We start from the raw sequence: 21,787 nt of genomic DNA on the forward strand, positions 1-21,787 counted from the left end.
ATGACAATTAGGGAAAAAGGTTGTGGAAAATACACTATCATCTTCTCTCTCTATCCTTCTCCTAACTAAATTGACCTCTCTACCTTTATGTAAAATTGCTTTATCGCTCCACATTGATGCACTCGCTAAAGGAACCCTTTCCCTCTCATTGTTTTCAAAGTTTGGCTGAAATTTCAAATATGCAAATATTTCTAAGCCCGAATTAGTTCCTTAGATGTGGAGAGTAACGATTCTTCAGGTATATTTACATGGCAACAAATGTCATTTTTATTTCACAAATGCCATTTTAAACTCTTTTAATGGCCGCATGGAGAGAAATTTATGAAAACAAAGGACGTGCTGTCGTTAGACTTACGTAAAGCTTTCATGTTTTGAGGGGTTGATCCAAGATCAATATTTCTTAGAATTTGTCTTTTAAAGAATGAAAGTTCTCTTCTTGAACCAAAATGCTTTTGCTGAGAAGATCCTCCAACCTCCGAGTTGGAACATTGAACGATAGAGCCTCTATGTTGGTGGTTGAAATTTTATCAAACTTTAATGCATTGGTTTGGTTTAGGCAACACGGCCTAGGTTGTCACCAAGGTTTTTAAACTTGGAATCAGGGTTGAATTAGCCCCCCAAAACCGTAGAATTGGTATCAACCGTTCTGATTCCGATTTCTGAAAACATGGTGGCCACACACCCGGCCCAACCGGACGAGGCGCACCATTAGCAAGATATATTTTTTTTTTTTTAGCTATTGTTCCAGTGGAACCTGAAAAGGAATATACTACACCGAGTCACCGACATGCCTCAAAGATGTGGAAAGCCAGAAAGGTATCCATAAACGGTTCAAATTGATTAATCGACGGATTAACCGTACCAGATACATGGGTTGGCCCACGTATTTAACGGTTTGGATTAATTCATAGAGAGACGCTACCACGTTCTGATGTTTCGGTGTATTAAACGGATTGAAGATGACAATGCGTCAACGCATAAGAACCGCACCCTCCTATGGCGAGGCAGATGTAAAAGATTCGACCTACCTCCTTTCTCTGTTTCTTTTCTGGGGACGATCCGTAAGTCTGTTCTGGTCTTGACGTGGGGGCTGAAGCTTTTTTCAATTGCCCATCTCTGCTTCGGGCAAAATCAGCGATCTGAGATTTAGGGTTGTTCGTTTTATCCATCCATGAAATAGGTATGGGAGACAGATTTCTAATTAAATCTTTATTGGAACTGATAGTTTGTTTGATCTATCTAGTTTACGGAATTAGGGTATACTCTATGATTCACCGGTTTTGAAATAGAATGTAGTTCCTTCAAGCCGATTAGGGTTTCAGAATATTTTTAGGTTCTTTTGTTATTGATTACATGTTTTGCTCGCTCCGTATTCTAATTTGATTTAGAGTTCTTGGTGGTGTTCGGGTTGCGTTGTCTGCAGGGTTATGGCTTCTCTTGGGTTTTGTTTCCGTCTGTTTCACCCATTCTCATTAAAGAAAATTGGCGAAGATTCATTGATTTCAGGCTTTTGTTTAACCTGCCTTTGGCAAGGCAAATGAAAATTTCGATATCTCGGAGGATGCTTTTTTTCTGACATGAAGTTATCTTCTTCTATCATTTTCTCTATTTGCTGGGATCAAATCATAAAATCGAGTTCGGGCTTGAACAGTTTGGAGGGTTTTTCCCGTCTCTCTGTTCGTAGCCCCTTGAAGACAAGCAGCCTTTTGTTACGAGAGCAGTTGTTAAGCGTAGTCATTGTTTTAGTGTACCCATTTTCTTTGGCAAAAAAAGAAGTTATTACCTTATTTTTTTTTGTATCAAATTTTACTATTTGTTGTGATTCTTATTTCTTTCATCATCTTCATAGTTCAATAAGTCATTGAGAATATCTGAATTGTGGTTACTGTTTGTTTTCCTTTTTGTGTTCTTTTTGATCTGTGAAGAGTTTTGGAAAAACATGAAATTTAGTATACAATGAACTGTTTTTATTTGTGCTTTGCGTTTGACCATTGAGAATTTGTGCTCTTTATCATATGCAGAATTATCAAGTTCCTTCTACATTACAATTCATTAATTGCTAATATTTGTCTTGGGGTTATCTTGTGCGTTACTTGATCTGTTTTTCCTTTTTTAACCCTGTCTTTCTGATTTAACTTGAGCTATTATATGCTTCATTATTCTAATGCTTGCGAGTTAGTCTTTTTCTGCTTTGAAGAATAAGGAATGCAGTCTGCTCTCTATTACGAAATTCAGCATATGAAGTTCTGTTTCAAGGCATAAGCAGATTGGAAGGCTTTCTTGTGCAAACACCAATTTCCTGGTTTTTTTTCACAATGAAGAAAGGAGTAGCGTCTAGCCTATTTGTTAATGATGGTTCATTCATGGAAAGGTTTAAACAGCTTCAACAAGAGAAGGAGAAGGAAGCTGGATTGGAGAAGTCTAAGTCAAGCATAAATACATCTGGGACTATGAGGGCCAATCCTTCCATTTGTAAAACAGACATGGATTCTAAAGCACCTGAGACACGCAAGGCTATCCCTGCTGCTTCAGGTGGCAAACTTGCATTCAGCTTGAGACAGAAATCTAAACTTGCAGCAGCCCCTGTTAAGTTGGGTGCTGATGAGGATGAAGATGAAGGGGATGCAGAACATGGGTCTGTAGATATACCTCCAAAACGGCAGAAGTTGGATCAACCTGACGCATCTGTTCTGTCTTCATGTAAAGGGGATGTTGGTAATTACTGCTTGGATACATACCTTTATCTTCTTTGAGTGCATTTTGGCTCTCTCTCTCTCTCTCTCTCTCGTGCTTTCTGTCTATTGCAAAAATAAAGAATTGTTGAAATTCCAAATTTACTGTTGGATAAAAAATTACATCTCTCTGACATCTTATTATGGTTGGCCTTCATTATCCAATGGTCATCTTTCTTTTCATGCATAATGATTGGTGTTGCTTCTGTTCTAGATATGTATCTACTGATTATAACTGACATTCATGGGCAAGGTTTTTTTATTTTATTTTATTATTATTATTATTTTTTGATAGGCTAAAAAATATGGTGAATAAATATTGGCATCGCCCAAAATAATTCTTCCTTCAGTCTTGGGAGAGTTGAACCCCAAGACTTATTGGTCGTGGGGGTTGGGTAAATGACCATTGGGCTAATTAAGTCCCTTAAAACACCTCTATTTAGCTTTGGATGGATAATGTATTTTGTACTTTATATTTCTTGGATTCAGATGACCTACTTGCAAGTCCCTTGGTCTCAAGTTCAATTATGTCTTCTTGTAAACTTGCATTGGAGCTCTTAGGAGTTCATTCTAGCATATAGTGATCTGATAATATTTGTTATGTTCTTTTCAGTTGCCCTCCGTAAGTGGTCTTTGCTTCTCTCTCATTACGTACATGCACTGTGTTGTGTGTTACAATGTGGTTTTTAATGAATCATTCTCTGCCTTCATTTTGTTTCACAATTACAGAGCTGTCCAAGAAATTGTGATTTGGATTTATATAATTGCATTTAAAGATATTTTAATGTTGTCAGTGCTTATCAACTGATTGAACAGCAACCCCATGTTTGATTCATAGTTATTGGCTGCATGAGAAATCAAGCCTGAATCAAAGCTTATCTTCACGTGGTTAAAATTTTCTAGGAAGCACCTCCAAGATGGGAAGGAGAGAGGCTTCGAATGGTTTCCGTAAGGAATTTAAGAAGACAAATCTGAACCCCATCCAGTGGATGATTAGCTCAACATGATCGTAGAAAATAGGACCTAGGACTAGAATTTAAGAAAATGCAGTAGCTTCTGAAAAACATATCTGATGTGCTTGGAACATAAATAGAAGGATCAATCCAACAGGGAGAAACGGTCTTTAAATTTTGATCCAATTCTGACGGTTGGATCCTGAGTTATAGAATAACTATTACTGGGAAAGGTTAAAAGCTGATTTTTTGCTTGAATGATAGAAAAGAGACAGAAAGATAAAACAGGTTAGGAAGCCACATAAATCTTAGACTCGGGGTCCACCAAATCCTGCAAAGAGAATCCACTCTTCCACTAAGAAATCCACCTCACTCTTTGCTTGGAATCCACCAAGTATCACTAGTCACTACTGAATCCATAAAGCCAAAACAAACTTTATTTCATAAACTCATGTGCCTGAATAGCTGGCTATATTTATATATAATGTTAAAATATGACTCATAACATCAGTAAAAAATAGCCTAATCCAACTAGTAATCAATCTAGCCTACATAATTGACTAATAAAAGACTTAACAACTCCAAATCCAACTAGTAATCAATCTAGCCTACATAATTGACTAATAAAAGACTTAACAACTCATAATCCAACTAGTAATCAATCTAGCCTACATAATTGACTCATAAAAGACTTAACAACTCATATTCTAACTAGGACTCCAAGTCAAACTAAATAATAAAATAACTCCAAGTCAAACTAAATAATAAAGTAAATCCTGTATTAAAGTGGCCTATTAAAATTAATACCCATTAGACCAAATGCCCCACGCATAGATAACCTGACCCAAGGCTCATATCCACTAAAATAGTACTATCTTTTATCATTTATATGCATCAGGAATATATATTTTCATGGCTGCTATTATCTTATTAGGTTGTTGTAACATGGGATGTGTTTGGTTGCATGGAGGTGGAGTGCTTATTGTGTAAGTGCGGGGGTGAAAACTGTGGTGAAAGGCTCAGTGGTTAGTAAACAAGTACCTCTTTATAGATTGGTGAGATGAAAAAGCAGGAAGGGGCTCTGCCATTCATGAACCCTGCTACCTGCCACTCAATCAAACACAACCTTACACTTAGTGGGTATGGCTAGTCACATCGTACAATTTTTGAGATAATTTTGGGCTATTTTATGTTAGCACAAGAATGTTTACCCTCATTGTATTTGTGTTCCTTGAATTGCTTCGAGGCTACCTTTTCACCTTGGAAAGTGTTTTCCTCAACCCAGTTGGAATTTTCCTTCTCTGTTCATGAAGTGGTGGATGGTGAAAACAGAACATTCTTGAAAATTTCTTGTCTCATGAATGCAGCTTATGTCTTATGTCTCTATCAACCTTGGTGGAAAGAGATGTTGAATGAAAGAATTGGAAAATGTGGCACACCTGCTACAAGAGTAATTTGCATTCCCTTGTTCATGCTCTTGGTATTAATCGGTTCTTTAAGTGACATGCAGCACCACCTTCCCCAAGCGATCCTGGAGTGAAGAAAGTTGCAGACAAATTAGCAAGTTTTGTAGCAAAAAATGGAAGACAGTTTGAGAACATTACCCGTCAAAGAAATCCCGGAGAGACACCTTTTAAGTACGTTTCCTTTAATCATGTGTTTAATCCTTGAATACTATGCGATAATCATTCTATTGCTGCTCTGTCTTCTATGTTATATTTGTCTTTTTTTGACATGGTCAATGTGTAAAGTCTCCTTGTTGTTTGTATGAGAAGTTATTCTTGAACTTATTGTATTTATGCTTGTCACTGTATGTTGCATGGTTCTATAAATTCATCTTGCAATTTGCATTTGTTTTTGTTATTGTGTCTTCAGTACCATCTATAATTGCTTTTGATGTCTAAATCAAGTCACAGTAGAAGGAAAAATCCTTGCTGAGAACTTGATTCTTCTGTTGCTTGTGGTTAACTGGTCCTTTTCAAATGGGTGTGGAAATGAACAGTGTGCTTCATTTTAAGAAGTTTGAGAGTCCAGTATAGTAGAGGTGCATTTGGAAAAGAGCTTAGCAATATCTATAGTTGTTGTTATAGTGGTCCACTGGTGAGCACCTTAGCAATCAACCGGTCAATGACCTGCTGGTTACTGAGAGCACCTTGAAACTGACAGACTTTGATACGGCTGACCGGTGGAATTTGAAGAGGTGTTCTTCTCAGTCTACAAGAATACATAAAGCAATCAGGCTATGATGCCCTCAAGATGGGTAATTAATGGCTGATTTCATAAAATGTTTGGCTAAAGCTGGCATCTTCTGTGCTCTTTTTGGAAGGTTTGAGGTGGGATGTCCAGTTTGCTTATGAAAGCAAGACTCTGTGATCCTTCTATTTGTAAGTAGTTGGATACTTGGGAGTGGTTTGTGTAATTTGTTGCAGAGTTATTTGGAATGTGGGCAGCCAAACTTGGCTTTGTCGGAAATGGATTGATACATTTTTCGTGTATCTTATGGATACTTCTGTCAAATACACGGACTTGATTTTGGGTATTGGAATCCTAATGTGCTGATCTCCATTTTCTTGTTCACAAATGTAAGTCTTTTGTTAGGATTATATAAAGTAATCAATGATGGTGTGACATAATAAGAAATGGGTGCATCCGAGTGCACTTAGGAGCAGCACCAATAAGTTGAAAGATGATGGAAGCCGGAAGGTCAATTGTATGGTTTTGATAGTGAACATTTATAATTGATATGGTTCAAGTTGTTAGTGGTAGGTGTACAAGGGCAGAGCTGGAAATGAATTAGTAATTATGAGTTAACCAGATATATCGAATGAGAAAGTGGAATTTGAAGACATTGCTGACCACTGAGCAGATGGTGTCAGGCTTGGATGAATTGCCCCCCCCCGGGGGGAACCTTCTATTAGCTACATTTCCACCTGCCTTGTGTATTTGGGTTGATGTGGTAAATTTTTGGATAACTTAATTTTTGCTTGAAACACCATTTTCTGGTTTTTCAGGCGAGGGATTTAATTTTTTTGTGTGATTGCCTGTAGTTTTGGCTTTATCTTATTCCTGTTTGGTGTGTGCGAAGCAATTCCCAAGTTATTTTGCTGCTCTTAAATTTTCATTTTTCCTTAATTTATTTGGTTTATTTTACAATATGTAGGTTTCTATATGATGTAACTTGTCCAGATTACAAGTACTATGAGTATCGACTTGTTGAGGAGGAGAGGGCTCTTGCACAGAATGCAGGTTCTGAAACATCACAAAATGGTTGGTGTCTAACCTCTATAAACTTAGGTTCTCCGTAATTTAGATGGTTTCTTTATCATACTCACTTGAAGATTGTGCAAGGCATTGATAAAATGGAATGTGACAATTATCTGAGTACTTGGTATGAGTTGATCTCAGACATAGTGGACATCCAGAGTTGAATTGCAATCTATAAAGATACTTGTAAGATTTATGAGGGCTATGGGGACATTTTGGTGTGGATGATAGTGGTAGGTTGACTGGTCTCCTGGAAAGTTTCCTAGTTGAATGGAGATCTAGAAATGGATGGGTATGAGGTTTCTTAAGACCAAGGCTACGTGATATCTAGATTTAATTCATGATGATTTAATGTTGGGAGTTCTGGGGAGGTTAGCAGGTTGAACTCTTGACATATCTTCTGCAGTAAGCGACATGCTTTATATTCTTTTTCCTTCAGATTATAGCCATTATCACTGTATTCTTGTTTTGGAGTTTATAAGCTTACAGAACAAGATCCTGAAAACGAACATCGATTTACCTTTCATTTAATATGCTGACTTGGATTAATTTTGTTGAGATCTGATATTGATTCACTGTCTCTCTTTTGACTTAACTGTTAACTTTGATTTATTTACCTTCTCTCTTAACGTATATTTGTAACTTTGATCATCTATTCCAGCCAGTGCAAGCACTTCTGCAAGAGGATCAAGTGGTTCTCAAAGGCCTCCTCAGCAGCACTCTAATTATCAAATACCAGCCTCAGCATTATATGAGGCCAATGATGAAACAAGCTCTACCGTATCATCATCTCAGGCAGCTTCATTGGGTAGAACGCCCTTCCAAGGTATCATCTTGTGCGGTACTTTTTTTGTTTGTTTTGTTGATTTAATTTGTTTGATAACTAATTTTATTAGAGTAAGCACAGAACTGTAATAGGTACTCCCTGACAAAAGGAAGGCCTATTGCCTCCCAAAACTATAAAAGTCCAATATGTGGATTTCTCCTTGTTTGGAAGGCTCATAATCTGTTCTACCACCCAAAAAAAAAAAAAAAGAAAAAAAAAAAAAGGGAAGAAGCAGGCTCATCATCTGCCATTTTGGTTGGCATCATGGTTTAAGATCTTCTCTAATTTGATAGCCTTACAACAAACAAGCTTGCTTAACGTACTAGCTTTGAGTTCCGACTTAAAAGCTCTTAGAAGTTCAAAACCAAAAGACAAAGCTCATCGCTCTCACGCTCGTCAGTTATTCGCCTTCTATAAATGAGTTGTGTACTAATAGACTTGCTTATTTGTAACCGCAAAGAAAGAACGGTTCTATCTATTTATCCATAAGGGCTGGAGTGCCTTTCGAACGGTATAAGTTATTACTTCGCTTTCGAAAAGATAGATTTGACTCTGATTCACCAGCATCTACTACCGGAAGGAATTGCCTCACTTACCGCCTGCTCTTATTCCTGCCCGGAAATGAGAACTTTCTCTTTCTCTCATGCTGAGATCTCGCTAATATCTCTCTTTTTCAAATAGGTGAGACAAGATGTATTGCAGTTATAATTGTACAAAAACTTGACCTCTATCTCGCCTCTCTTTCTACTTTTTTGAAGAAAAAACACTTGAGCAAGAATTTTGGTGCTTTTGCATGACGATCTCCATTACTAAACTAATTGAAGCTTAAAGAGTAGAGAATATTACCTCCTCATCCACATTAATTTAATTTTCAATGTATGTGAATGCGACTCATCAGTCATCAATGTTGATTGTTAAACAATTAAGTAATTATCTGTGATGTGTTTAAATTCTTGTGATTATGTTGTGTAAAGTGTTGATTGTGGAATGTGGGTTGTGGAATAGAGCATACTGGTGTAGGGTCTGAAAAGTCGAAGACTACTTACATACGGTACAAAGTTAAAGTACCATTTTAGGTTTGATTTTTAAAAAACTAATGTTTCTATTGTGATTAGAAGGCCTAAAATAGGGTAAACACCAAGTTTCAGGGGCTACAAAGACCATATGACCACCAAGACCAACCACCGAGTCGACTAGAAAAAAATGCATGATCTCAGCGAGATCTCGCCAGATCTGGCTTTTTTGGATCAGCGAGATGGGGGGGGGAGAGCGAGATCTTAAACCTTGGTTGGCATTTAGCCTCCACTGGCTGAGGTATTAGCTAAGGAAACCATGTGTTTTCTGCATTTAACTTTATTGGCAAACAATCCAGGCCAGTCATAGCTCAGTTACCAACCCAGAACACTCGTAGGATCTCCTTTATGAACAATACCTTCAAAAGTCTCCTTGAGAGAGGTTCAAAACTTTGAATAAGGGATTAGACGAGTTACCTTCCCCAGTAGGATCCTAATGAGCACCAATTATTGTGCAACCATTAAAGCTCAACCAAATAATTACTTTTAGTTGTAGGCCCGGAATTGTTAATTGGGCTCTCAATCATTCAGATAAAAAAAGGTTCCCAATCTAAGTTTTCTGCTTAGCCATCTTTATAGAGGAAGAGGTGACTGGTTTTGAGAGGGCAGTCAAAATGTTGCATGGGAATGGATGATTGGAGTTTTTGCTTTGCGTTCTAGTGATTTTGAATTGGAAATGAGAATTTGCCTTAAAAAAAAAAAAAGGATATTCTTTAAAAGGCCAATCGGACACTGAAAGATTTTCAACGGTCAATATATACGAATTTGTCTCCACTATTGGCCTCAGTTGTGTCAGATGGAATACATTGATTTTTTTTTTCTTTTGGACACCATGTTTGTTTTGATGTGAAATTTTGCATGAATCTTATTTCTCAGTTTAATTTTTCACATTTTATGTCAGAACAAATGGCTTGATATCCTATTTTACAGGAAATTTTTATATTTTCCACCTCTTTTACGTGGAAGCAAACAGAGCAATCTTTAAGATTTTACTTGCAAAATATATTTTACATGGAGACAAACGGAGCCTAAAAGTTTCTTTTGGGGGGGGGGGGCAATGTGGACCAGGTCTGCTCCCATTAGAAAAAAATGAGGGTGGGGTTGGATGGCAAGCCTTATGACACTTAATTGTTAGATCTTCAAGCTGAATGAAGACACGTAATCATTCCGTACATCTTCATTATTTTGTGGATTTGTAGGTGAATCCAGTGCACCAGCAGCAGGTGCAGATCCTATTGCAATTATGGAATTCTATGTGAAGAAGGCTGCACAAGAGGAACGAAGGAGACAGCCTAAACAGTCAAAAGATGAGATGCCACCTCCTGCTTCTCTTCAAGGTCTAGTTCTTTCTATAGTCATTTTTAATTCATTCTTTATGTTATTAGCTAAGAATTGTCAAGGCTGATGTGGATGTGGAAATTTCTTAATAATATGTTCCAACAAACCTTGCCAATTTCTGTTAAATTATAGTTTCTTTGACATTTTCATTATGGCAGCTCCTGTCAAAAAGGGACATCACATGGGAGATTATATACCACAAGAAGAGCTTGAGAAGTTCTTGAGTAGCTGCAATGATGCTGCTTGTCAGAAGGCTACTAGAGAGGCTGCGGAAAAGGCTAAAATTCAAGCTGACAATGTTGGGCATAGACTTCTATCCAAAATGGGCTGGAAAGAAGGTATGGCTTCAATGAAATGTGATACGCTGGAATGTATATTTATGGTATTGTTATTTCAAGATGCAATTATGTACTTTGAATTGAGTCTGTAACAAGTAGTTCTACAAATTTTTAGGAAGTTATTGAAATGCATTTTCTTCTGGGATGTATATCTTTGGTATTTTAATTGTCAGATGCAATTTGTACTTTGAATTGAGTCTGTGACAAGTCTTAGTTCAACACATTTTTAGGAAGTTAGTGAATTGCATCCCCCCCCCCCCCCCCCCCCCCAAAAAAAAAAAAAAAACAATTGGCGTAGCATATAGCACACAGCATAGCATTTTCTTCTCCTATATGGAGTCTTGTTGTAGATATACATTTTTACCTAGTCTCGTATTAGGTATGAATGCTACTATGCTCCCCCCCACCCCCAGCACTGCGTGCATAGAACTTGGCATGTTAAGAATTCCTGACACATGGATTGTCACTGCTTTTTTCTTTTTTTATTTAGGCTTTCTGTTTCTTCAATTGTCATTTGTGTACACTTTCTTGCGAAGCAATTAATACATAAATGAACATCTTCTTGTTGGTTTTTAGTTTATTAATCCTCGGTGTGCAGCTTTTGGCTAGACCTGAAGTGATAAAATGTTGTGCTTGTCATTAACCTGAGTGACAATTGCAGGTGAGGGTTTAGGGAGCTCCAGAAGTGGTCGTGCAGATCCTGTCATGGCTGGAAATGTGAAGTTGAACAACTTGGGAGTTGGAGCTTCGCAGCCTGGTGAGGTCACCCCTGATGATGATATTTATGAGCAGTACAAGAAACGGATGATGCTTGGTTACCGTTACAGACCCAACCCTCTGGTAAGACCCCCCCCCTCTGTTCTTTTTTGTTCAAATTATCGAACTTCTTCATGGACTCCAAGCTTGTACTGTCAGATAAATTTATTCAATATTCCACTGCCTTTTCTTGCAGAACAATCCCCGGAAAGCATACTACTAGAGAGCTGTCTCGGGACAACTTCATCTTGTCAAAATATGGCTTTCTTAGTGGGACTAAATGCATTGTAAGATTTGCCGTTTGAAAGTTCAGAAAATTGGATTGGTATTTGCTAGTGAACAAGATTTTTATGCCTTTTCATCAAAAAATATTTTTATGCTTTTGCTGCAAAATGAAGCATTGATGCTGCTTACTCAAATCTCTTCTACCCTTCTCCTCTGGTACGTGTTGACGTTGAGTTTGGATTGGTTGGACCTTACGCTAGCTGCCCAAGTTATTTATTTCCCTGATGTTATATAATATAAAGATATTTTTCAGCATGAATGTAAATCTTGGAGGGATATATTTGGATATTGGAATTTTTAATGCTCTGTTTGGTATGTATTCCCAGAATAAATTATGGATCTAGAATGCATTCTGAAGTGAGAAAATAGAGGAATTGGGTTTCATAATGCGTTTAAGATCCGGAATCTATTCTGAGAATGCACACAAAACCAAATACAGCCCTTGATTTCATGAGCTTTGATTGGGGTGTCTTCTAAAGTGAGAGTAAAACGTACCAACCCAGTTAGCCATTTAAGAGCTCAAATGAGAACACCCGATCAACACAGAATGTAGTGACAGAGGCTGCTCTCGGCCGTCTACTGCCTCATTGCGACTTCACCGCACCGAGCTCAAATGAGAACACCCGATCAACACAGAATGTAGTGACTGAGGCTGCTCTCGGCCGTCTACTGCCTCATTGCGACTTCACCGCACCAGCCGTCTACTGCCTCATTGCGACCTCACTGCACCAGGCAGAGGAGAACGGTTTGAATGTAGTATGTTTTGGGCAGAGGAGAACGGTTTGAATGTAGTATGTTTTGGGCTGGTTTTGTTTTCCTTAGCGCCATATATGAGAGTGTTTTCAGTTTGGTTTGGGGTAAGGTGGGCTATATACCCCATTGTATTCCTTTCAGTTCTATTTTGTCTTTAACAAAATCTGAGGGACTTTGCAGCTAATATTCGGGTTAAGAGCACACCTGATCAACACTCTTACAGGCTTTGTCTGATTTCAGAATTACTTGATCTGGTGTTTTTGTGGAAACTCTTAGATACTGGTATCGGGTACTGCCGGTACATGTTACTGATACAGATTGGAAGTATCAACTAAAAAGTGATTTTTTTTTTTATGAATTTTGCCTGATCCAAACCCGATACAGCCCGATCTGTATCAGTATTGGTGGTGACAGAAATGGCCACCGATACTGATACTGATCGATAGGAAGAAAAGAGATCCCCTGAATACCAATCTCATAAGCATAATGGGTCTACCACCCTGACTTCCCAGCCATGGAATCCACATCAGCTTTCCACCATTGAATATTCGACGAATCCAAAAGAGATTACAAAATCCATTGTAGATCCTAGAAAGAAGAAGTAATCATAATCTAATAGTTTTGAGGATACAAAAGGTTCCTCATAGGACGAGAGAATCTCCTGCGCATTGATTTTAGGTTACCATTGGGTCCACACGTTTTTTTCCAGAAGTGGTGTGCAGTGTACCTTTTTTTTTTCCCTTTATGTTTGTAACAAAAAACAACAAAAGATGAGCCACTCCACGGAGCATGGATAAGAAAGAAAAAGCTCAATTCCACCCTTTATCAGACTAAATCCACGGGGACATACTTTTGCTTCAGAGTAATGTTTGGAGCAAAGCCATTCTACAAAATGCAACTTCACATGCCCTTTGGTCCCTCCACACACAAACAGCATCTCCTTTAATCAGATTTTCGGAGCTTCGTCTTGTATCTTTTCTTCCACATTTTTGTTTTCTGGTGAAAGTTTTCCTTCGTCACCGTGCCTCACCACTGGTGATCACTCTTCTAGGGTTTTGAGCATCGGATAGCCGAATTTTTGGAATTAATGGTTGATTCTAGGATTTTTGGGACTGTTTCTGATCCTGATTTGACCCTTGATTCTGATTTTAATAACTTTGAGTGATTTTCCTTCTGATTGGATGTCATTATAAACTCTGGACCTGTACTGTGTATAGGGTTGACAACACCCCTCTCCTAGTTAAACTGGACGGGATTGATAGTAGTGTGGTGAGGGAATTCCTCTTTTACTATGGGTGAAGAAAAACTAGGTCCTTGTTCTCACTTGTGTAGAGAAGATGTTTGAAAAGATTACTTTGCTTTTCTAAACTATCGATAGAGTTCTTGGAGGGGTAGAATAAGAAAATGTTAGGTTTTCATTCGTTAATCCTTCTTCTTACTAGCTTTAGTTGTGGAAATGAAAGACCATAGGCAGAGGGATTGGCACCCAAGCATACTATGTTAATATCTTACAAACAAGTCGTGGAGGGGAGGGAGAGTGCATTTCGGTGGGTATCTTTTCATCTTACATCTACATGATTATCGAGTAGAGGAAAAAAATGTATTAGTGATTGTGAGAGATTAAGATACCTTTTTTTTTCCCTCACATAAGCGAAATGCATGCAGTTAAAGGTGGGTGAGAGATGGATCAAATCTAAAAGGAGGGAATGACCATATATACTTTAATTTTAAAAGAGAAAAAAGAAAAAAGAAAAAAGAAAAAAAAAGGATATACCTAATGCATGGGGCTCTTACATGTGCGAGGTCTGGAGTGACGAGAACTACACAATCTTAACCCGAGAATATTGAGAGAGTATTTAAAAAAAAGAAAAAAAAATTGTAACACAATTATTCACAATTCTCATTGCTCATAAATAATCCAAAGAGAAACAAAAATGAAGAGCGCAATCCAAATTTCAAAAGAATTGAACTTTTCCCCTCTATTTTGATGCGCATTAGAGCTTCAAATCCAAAATGTTGCCATTTTATGTTGCATGTGCGAAGAACCAATCAATCTTGAGATTGCACATGGTTTTAGGGCATGGTACTAGTTACCACTAATAGCGATACCAAGTAGTATCACCTTCCTTAACTTAGGGTAGGGAACAGACACACTACTAGGATGGGATGGAACCTCTAATGCCAAGTCAATGAAAGCACATAAGAGGATGCCACACGATTCATAGAAAGTGAAGCCCATATGTTAAGGAGGAGAAAGTGTGCGAGAGGGGACATGAGACGGACAGTGTGACCATCATTTTTCCATTAACTTAAGGTGAAAATAAAACTTCTCACAGCATTGGTAGATTAATTAAAGCATCAGCTTATTCTAGTATGTACTTCAACTAAATTGATACATAGATAGAAAATGTGCTATAAAATTGGTCAATCCCCATCACATGCATCAAATACCATACATTATTGATTAAAGATGGCCGTGTGGACCTTGGAATGATAAACATTAAGGTGATAAAATAGCATTAATAATTATGTAAACTGAGAAGGAAGATTTAAAAAGCGAAGTGGAAAAATAGGCAAAATATGCCATTGAGGGGTAAAATGGGTATTTTAATTAAAAAAAAAAGATAAATAAATTAAAATTAAGAGATTTACAGAAACTTTTCCATCTTAAAGTGAGAGTCACTGAGTCAACTCAGACTTTTGATCATTTGATATGGACTTTTGATTTTTGAGTATTTTCTAATGAATAAAGAACCATGGAATCATGGAATATAAAGATAGTCAACAAAAGTATTCATCCTTTTTTGTTGCTTTTGAGATCCGTTCAATGAGGTCAGGAATCAAGAATTGTCACTAGCAGAAAATCACATTACATTGAGAGGCTAAGATATTAGATTTTTATACCTTATCATTGATACCCTCTTTTCCTTTTCTCCTTATCTTAAGAATAAGATATGGGACATTTTACATCTTTTGGTTACTGTTATGGAGGCGTATGTAATAGCATAAAGATGGAATTGACCTATTAAAAATTAAATATATAAATAAATGGTAGTGATTGAAAACTACCATAGGCATCTGTCCATGGAATATTTATAGTTTCTCAAGATGAATTTGCTTGGTATTTGGAATAGAATCAATTTTTTTCTTTTAAATTCCTATGACAAAAGAAAGATGCAAAAGTTTCTTGAGATGAGTCGGCAAGTCTGAATGGAATCTTAGACAAACTAATTCATGTCCACAATTTTAGGAACAAAATATCATACATGATGCAAAAAATGACAAAAAACAAAAATAGCGTGGTTCAACAAGATGCCTATATTCACGGATAGATGAAAATTATTTTCATTGATAATGTAGAAAGAGTTATATGTTTTCTCGTGCTTCTTTATGTATATAAAGAATTCTCATAATCTTAATAACTTTTGTCACAATAAATTTTACGGAAACAAAGAGACACAAATTTTTGTGATGGCTCTTTTGAAGAATTCCACAACCTAATCCAAACTTTCAGAGCATAGGCTCTCTTAGGTGATTGACGAAGTGAATTTTTTTTTTCCCCTAATCCTCAAGGGTAGTTTAGTTGGATGTATAAATTACTTTTACATCACTTCCCTTCACTAAGAAAGCATAGATTTTGCTCTGACTTCACAAACAAATCAAATTCTTTTAAGTTTCAACCATGGAAAGACTTTTTTTTTTCTCTTATGAATCAATTATGAAAAGATTTAGATGACACTAAAAACCCACTACCCTCCAAAGAATAAATATCCTATATTCCTGGAAATTGTACTTATCTGATCATGAATAAGAAAATTTGGATAATGGATTCTTCTTTGCTATATTTGTTCTTCATTCTCTTCCCCCTTCCCGTATAGTCTGCATCGCCAAGCAATATCCTCAGCAGTTTGCATCAGAATATATTAAAGCTTTTTCTTTGATCTTTTTCTAGAGTTTTCCACTGAAAATGAACAGAAATATTCTTGTCAACTTATAAGTACGGCTTTTTATATAGGTATTTTTTTTTTATAATATTTTATATTTGATGGACAAGAACATAACGCATATTGTGGTAGCTAGGCTTCATTTGCCACCCATAGGATGCCAGGACTGATTCAACTTTTGGATATTGAATGACACTTGGCTGTTGCTTAGGTTGCTGCAGCCAAGTACCTGTAATCCTTGGTATCAACTAGGGAAATAGAATCTCAGGGGTATACGTGAAAAAATTTATCTTAGGTGGGTGTTTCAAATTCATCCTAAGTTGGTATTTCAAACACACCTTTGAGATTCAATTCCCTTAGCTGTTATCATGGGGTTGTAGCTACTAAGCTGCAACTCAGCAGCAGCCAAGTTTCGTTCGTATGCCATATTGACTCTTTTTTTTTCCCTCATATTATTTATGGAAAAGATGATATGGGGGTTTTGCCCCAATTCCTGACAAGTTTTGAGAATGTAGTTTGAGGCGGTTCGGACATGTTCAACGAAGGCTAATCTGATGCACCGGTAAGAAGGAGTGACTTGATTAAGATAAAATGATTTAAAAGAGCTAGAGAGACAAGTCAAAAATGACCATAGGAGAGGTTGTGAGGAAAGACATACACAAATTAAGCCTTGTCTCAAGTATGGTTTTGGATAGAACAGATAGGAGGGCTATGATCTAGATAGCAGATCCGTTTTAGTTGTATTCTACTTTGTTAGTGCTTACCAATCTGTCTCCTTTAATGCTTTTTATTTTCTCTTTCTTTGGCTTTATTTGGATCCATGCATGTAGTCGACCCCATTAAGTTGGGACAAAGCTTTGGTGTTGTATTATTTATGGAAAAATGTATTCATATGCTAGAAGCCTAGAACCCTCTCTTATTGGTATCATCGATCATATTGGTTGACATGTATATGAGAAGAGCAACCTTCGCTCTGAAGTCTAATAAAAATGTTTAGATCCCGTGAATGAAGACTTTGGGAAAAATGAACTTCACCTCAACCTTCGCTCTGAAGTCTAATAAAAATGTTTTAGATCCCGTGAATGAAGACTTTGGGAAAAATGAACTTCACCTAAAGTCTAATCAAATGTTCATATCCCGTGATTGAAGACTTTGGGAAGAATGAACTTCACCCAAAGTCTAATCAAATGTTCAGATCCTGTGGATAAAGAAATTTTCTCATTACAATGTATAAAGAAATTTTCTCATTACAATGTGTTAAGACAACAAATTGAGTCCATTAATCATGGACGAATTTTTTGCATTAACAAGGGGCGGGTGAACAGATCATTTTATGGTTTTACCCATCTTGTTTTGTAAAATAAAGAAAATAAAAAAAACCTACTTGACAATATGGCACCTGTGCCAGACACAAAGAGAGATGAAATAATCATCTCATCCCCTTCGTAAATGTGAAAATTTGATTCTGTTGATGCTTTTGTATTCTCTATGACTGGTCCCATGCTGGTAGAGAATCCTCTCCCAAAAATAAATTTTGGAAGAGAATTTTAACAAGCAGCATAGACATGAGAAGACGGGAAAGGACGGGAAAATAACGGAATCTGATACTCCGTGAACAATGCTCTCGTGATTTAACGGTTCAAAGGCATCTTTTGCCGCCAAATCTTATGCATTTATAAGCAGCTTGTCGGTACCTGGTTCCAACTTCCAACAGAACTGTAACGGGGTTAATTGCATCCGATTCGTCGTTCTATTAACAACACATATATCATTGGTTTTGACATTACGGGAATGACATGGAAAGGGGATCCGGCTCCTCTCCTGAGTGTTCATCGCCGAGGTTTTGTATAAACCTACTCGGTTTTTCCTTTATTTTACAGAAATACCTCTGCCTCTAGGATGCCAAAGGACCAGAGATGCCGAATCCGAGCAGCTCTTTCCTCAAACACCCCCCCATGGCCCCACCTCAACCATTTAATTCACGCATTAGGACGTTAATCGATTCGATTCCAATGTAAACAATTTGATTTGACTTGGTTCGATATAATATTTTTGAATAAAAATTAAAATGAACCATTTAATCAATGGTTTCATACATTTTAGGTTTAATGGTTTTAAATGGTTTTTTAATTTTTTTTATCCAAACGATATCTCTACCTTTAACTTTTTAAGTAAAATAGATGTAAATTTTAATATTGAATTGTTCTGTTTATTGTTATATGTTTTTTTTTAATAATTATTTAAAACAAATTTAATTTTTTTATTTATTGAAATGTATGTAAAGTTAACAATGAATGACTTAAATTTACTATATATTTATGTTAATCAATTTATTTAAATGATTTATCACTTAAACTTACTTTATATATGTTAATCAATTTACTTAAATGATTTATCAACAATTTAAATTTTAAAATCAAAATCCAACTATTTATTAAATGATTTTACGATTTCGATGATATTATTACCATCTCACTCTACCCCTATATTAGGTGATCCAACTGGTGTCAATGATTTTTCTATACTTTGCTAATTGTCATTGGAATGAACATCATCATTTCATCATGTCTTCCAATGGAAGAGAGATTGAATGGGCTAAGACCATTGTTTGAGAAATAAGAATCAATCAATTAAGATTCAACAAATCATTTCTTAATTAACTCTTTTAAGGTCGTTGAACCCAAGAAGGTCAAGTGCTTCTCCTTCTCTCTTTGTGTCTGGATCATGTTTTTGTACAAGAATATCCATGCACAACTTTGTTGTTGTCAAATGAATTTATTCCTCTATATGTAGCACAAGTCTCTAGACTAAGGTACCATTTGATAACGTTTATGTTGTTTCTGTGTCTAAAAATAGCAGAAACGATTTTTCACGTTTCTGAAAATGAAAACGAATTTTTTGATGTTTGATAAACTTGTTTCTCAGATCTTTTGCACCGAGATCTACAACACTGATAATGACGTCAAAGACTACCTTCAAAGATTTTTTAGTGTTTGATAAACGAGTTGTCTTTTGATCGAACTTTTAATGAGCCTTTCTCCAATATTTTGGCCTCTACTTATTTCTAAAAATAGCGAAACAAGTCTAACATGTTTCACCATTCATGTTTTTTGTGTCATAAATTACCATAAATTTCTACTTATGTTTCTAAAAACAATTGGAATGAAACAGATTTATCAAATGCTTTAAAGTCGTTTTTCCATTTCTCGATACAAAAAAACGCAGAAATGCGTTTGTAAGAATATTATCAAACAGTGCCTAAGGGATGTCTATATGGCAATGATAGAGGCATATGTAAATGTTCTCGTATGAGAACGTAATCTGATCTTTCCCTCTAATAATAATAATAATAATAATAATAAAACAAAAGTAAAGAGATAACCACGAGATAATGATGTTTTGACCTAATGGATAGAACAAGAGTCCGGAAATGTGAATGCCTTCTTAAGTTGTAACGGCTGAATTAACGGTAAGTACCCACCGAATGTCGGTTTAACAATTTCCCCCACAACTCTCACTCATCTATCCAAAAAACACAAAGTAGACATCTTTTGTAAAGTCACACAACAAATTTGTCTTTGGTCAAAACTATCTTTGCTCTTAATTACATGAATCTATTCTCTTCCTTCATTTATGTGAAGCTAAGTTCCATCAAATCTTAACTAAAGTTAAATTTCTTGTTTTTCTTCTTTCTGGGATCAGATATGATTGACCACTTTTAAATCATTTCTTAGAATTCTATTCCACCACCTAATCACTAGGGGAGGAGGACAAAAAAGCTTGTTGGGAGAATAGTCTCACATCGGTTACCTTGAGACCTTCTGCTCCTCCGTCATATGTTGTGAGTCACTCCACCTAATAGTTTGAGCCTTGGCATAGAATATTCACGTGCAATTGCAGATCCGATTCAATTATATATCCACTCATATATGTCTATAAAACCTAATCATTAGTACTTAGCCTCCAAATAATTTTAATAGAAATTAGTGAAAGGGGTAAACAGGTCTCAATTGTCACACTTACTCACCACAATGAGTGTAGCTAGCTTAGCTTCATTAGTGATTACTTGCCTCATTTCTATTACTTAACATCAAACGATAAAAAACCTATCTATAAATAGATTGGTTGTAAGAACTAGGTTATTAAATCGGGATTCCTTCTAGGTTTCTTGCTATTTTAGAGAAAACCTATATTTCTTCCTGCTTGTTGATCACTCATTGGGTTTCATATATATAAAAAAGTAGGGTATATGTGGCTTTTGGTATATATTAGTCATCAGGTAGAGAGTTCCCCGGCCAAGTATATACTAAGGTATCAAAGACCTAAACAAGCCTACCCACAAAAATAAAAAAAGATAAACAAACCGATGATGCTTTTCTTTATATGTAGCTTCTGCATATCTAGCTCTACATGTGAATAAACAATTTAAGGAAAATAATACAAATGGATATGAGCTTTGATATAATGTTGGATGGTTCAACCCAAAATATTAAGTCACTAGTTGGAGAGACTTAAGTACATGAATGCACCAAGGACATGAACTAACTTGTTAGCTCCTTAACTCCCAAGATTTTAACAAACAGATATCAAATCTTAATTAAGATATCTCAAGGGCAAAAACATTAGAGAAGAATAGAATACAAGCACGATTTTTTGCACGTATCAGAATAAGACCATCATATCGCTTATACGTATCAGTATCAATCATGGTCAATGCCAATACCGGATCAATATCATATTGATGGCACCGGAACAGGGGAAAAATGGTCCAAAAAAACTCGTATCAATATTTTAAAAGGCAAAACGGTCCAACCAAATCCAATGTGACCAATTCATATCAATATCAACAACGACTGATACCAAGTCGATACTGTGCACTATCAACATTAGAAAAAATATACACAAGTTCAAATCATTCTTTTTTTTTTTTTTGGTAATGAAAAAGGGTGCTCCATAGTAGTGATCATAGCCTATAAGATAAGCCCCCATACGGCAAGCAGTGCTTCCGCAAGATCAATGGACAATAATAGGCATGCTAAGACTCGAACCCACAATCAGCCAACTCGAGCAATGATGGATTGAGGGCATTTTCACCACCATTGGTAGTTCAAATCATTCCAATAATTAGAAACTGTTTTTTTTTTTTTTTTTTTTTTTTTTTTTTTTTGACATTGTATGTTGTACATGCCCTGATCTAATGGGTGTGCTCCTCGTAAATGCCCCACCACCAATGTTGCAGTATAAAGAAGCAAAAAAGGGTTATCAATTTCTACATGGAATATTCCTTACCGGTTGAAAGATAAACCTTCTTGCATATTTAGATTACATCATAACCTCTCTCTCTCTCTCTCTCTCTCTCTCTCTCTCTTGGTAGAAATAGGCTTATTTATTGAAGCGTGTCCAGCGCAAGGTATCTAATTGGCATACATTAGATAACCAAGGAATGAAAATCGGCCATACTGTCTCACACGCACAAGACATGGCCCTCCTAGCCAAGGAGTCAGCTACGCTGTTAATCTCCCTGG

General features: G+C 36.5%; 1 protein-coding gene and 1 long non-coding RNA gene across 3 annotated transcripts; one reads left to right on the top strand and one right to left on the bottom strand.

The window, feature by feature from the left end:
• The first annotated feature begins 970 nt into the window (after positions 1-970).
• On the top strand, positions 971-11,699 carry LOC122075364 (SURP and G-patch domain-containing protein 1-like protein). Of its 2 annotated transcripts, none has more exons than XM_042640357.1 (9): positions 971-1,180; positions 2,180-2,715; positions 5,196-5,322; positions 6,846-6,952; positions 7,611-7,775; positions 10,048-10,185; positions 10,345-10,524; positions 11,186-11,364; positions 11,477-11,699. In XM_042640357.1, the coding sequence occupies exons 2-9, from the start codon at positions 2,316-2,318 to the stop codon at positions 11,501-11,503; spliced, it is 1,323 nt and encodes a 440-aa protein (XP_042496291.1). In that variant the 5' UTR covers positions 971-1,180; positions 2,180-2,315; the 3' UTR covers positions 11,504-11,699. The 2 variants fall into 2 exon arrangements, with proteins under 2 accessions (XP_042496291.1, XP_042496290.1); XM_042640356.1 differs by having other exon boundaries at positions 2,198-2,715.
• LOC122075365 lies at positions 2,541-21,632 on the bottom strand. Its single transcript, XR_006139227.1, has 2 exons — positions 21,597-21,632; positions 2,541-2,784 (listed from the first exon to the last, which is right to left on the bottom strand). It is a non-coding gene; the product is annotated as an uncharacterized LOC122075365 (long non-coding RNA).
• Between the last annotated feature and the right edge of the window lie 155 nt (positions 21,633-21,787).

This window comes from Macadamia integrifolia, chromosome 4 (genome assembly GCF_013358625.1).
Source record: "Macadamia integrifolia cultivar HAES 741 chromosome 4, SCU_Mint_v3, whole genome shotgun sequence".
Classification (NCBI taxonomy): domain Eukaryota; kingdom Viridiplantae; phylum Streptophyta; class Magnoliopsida; order Proteales; family Proteaceae; genus Macadamia; species Macadamia integrifolia.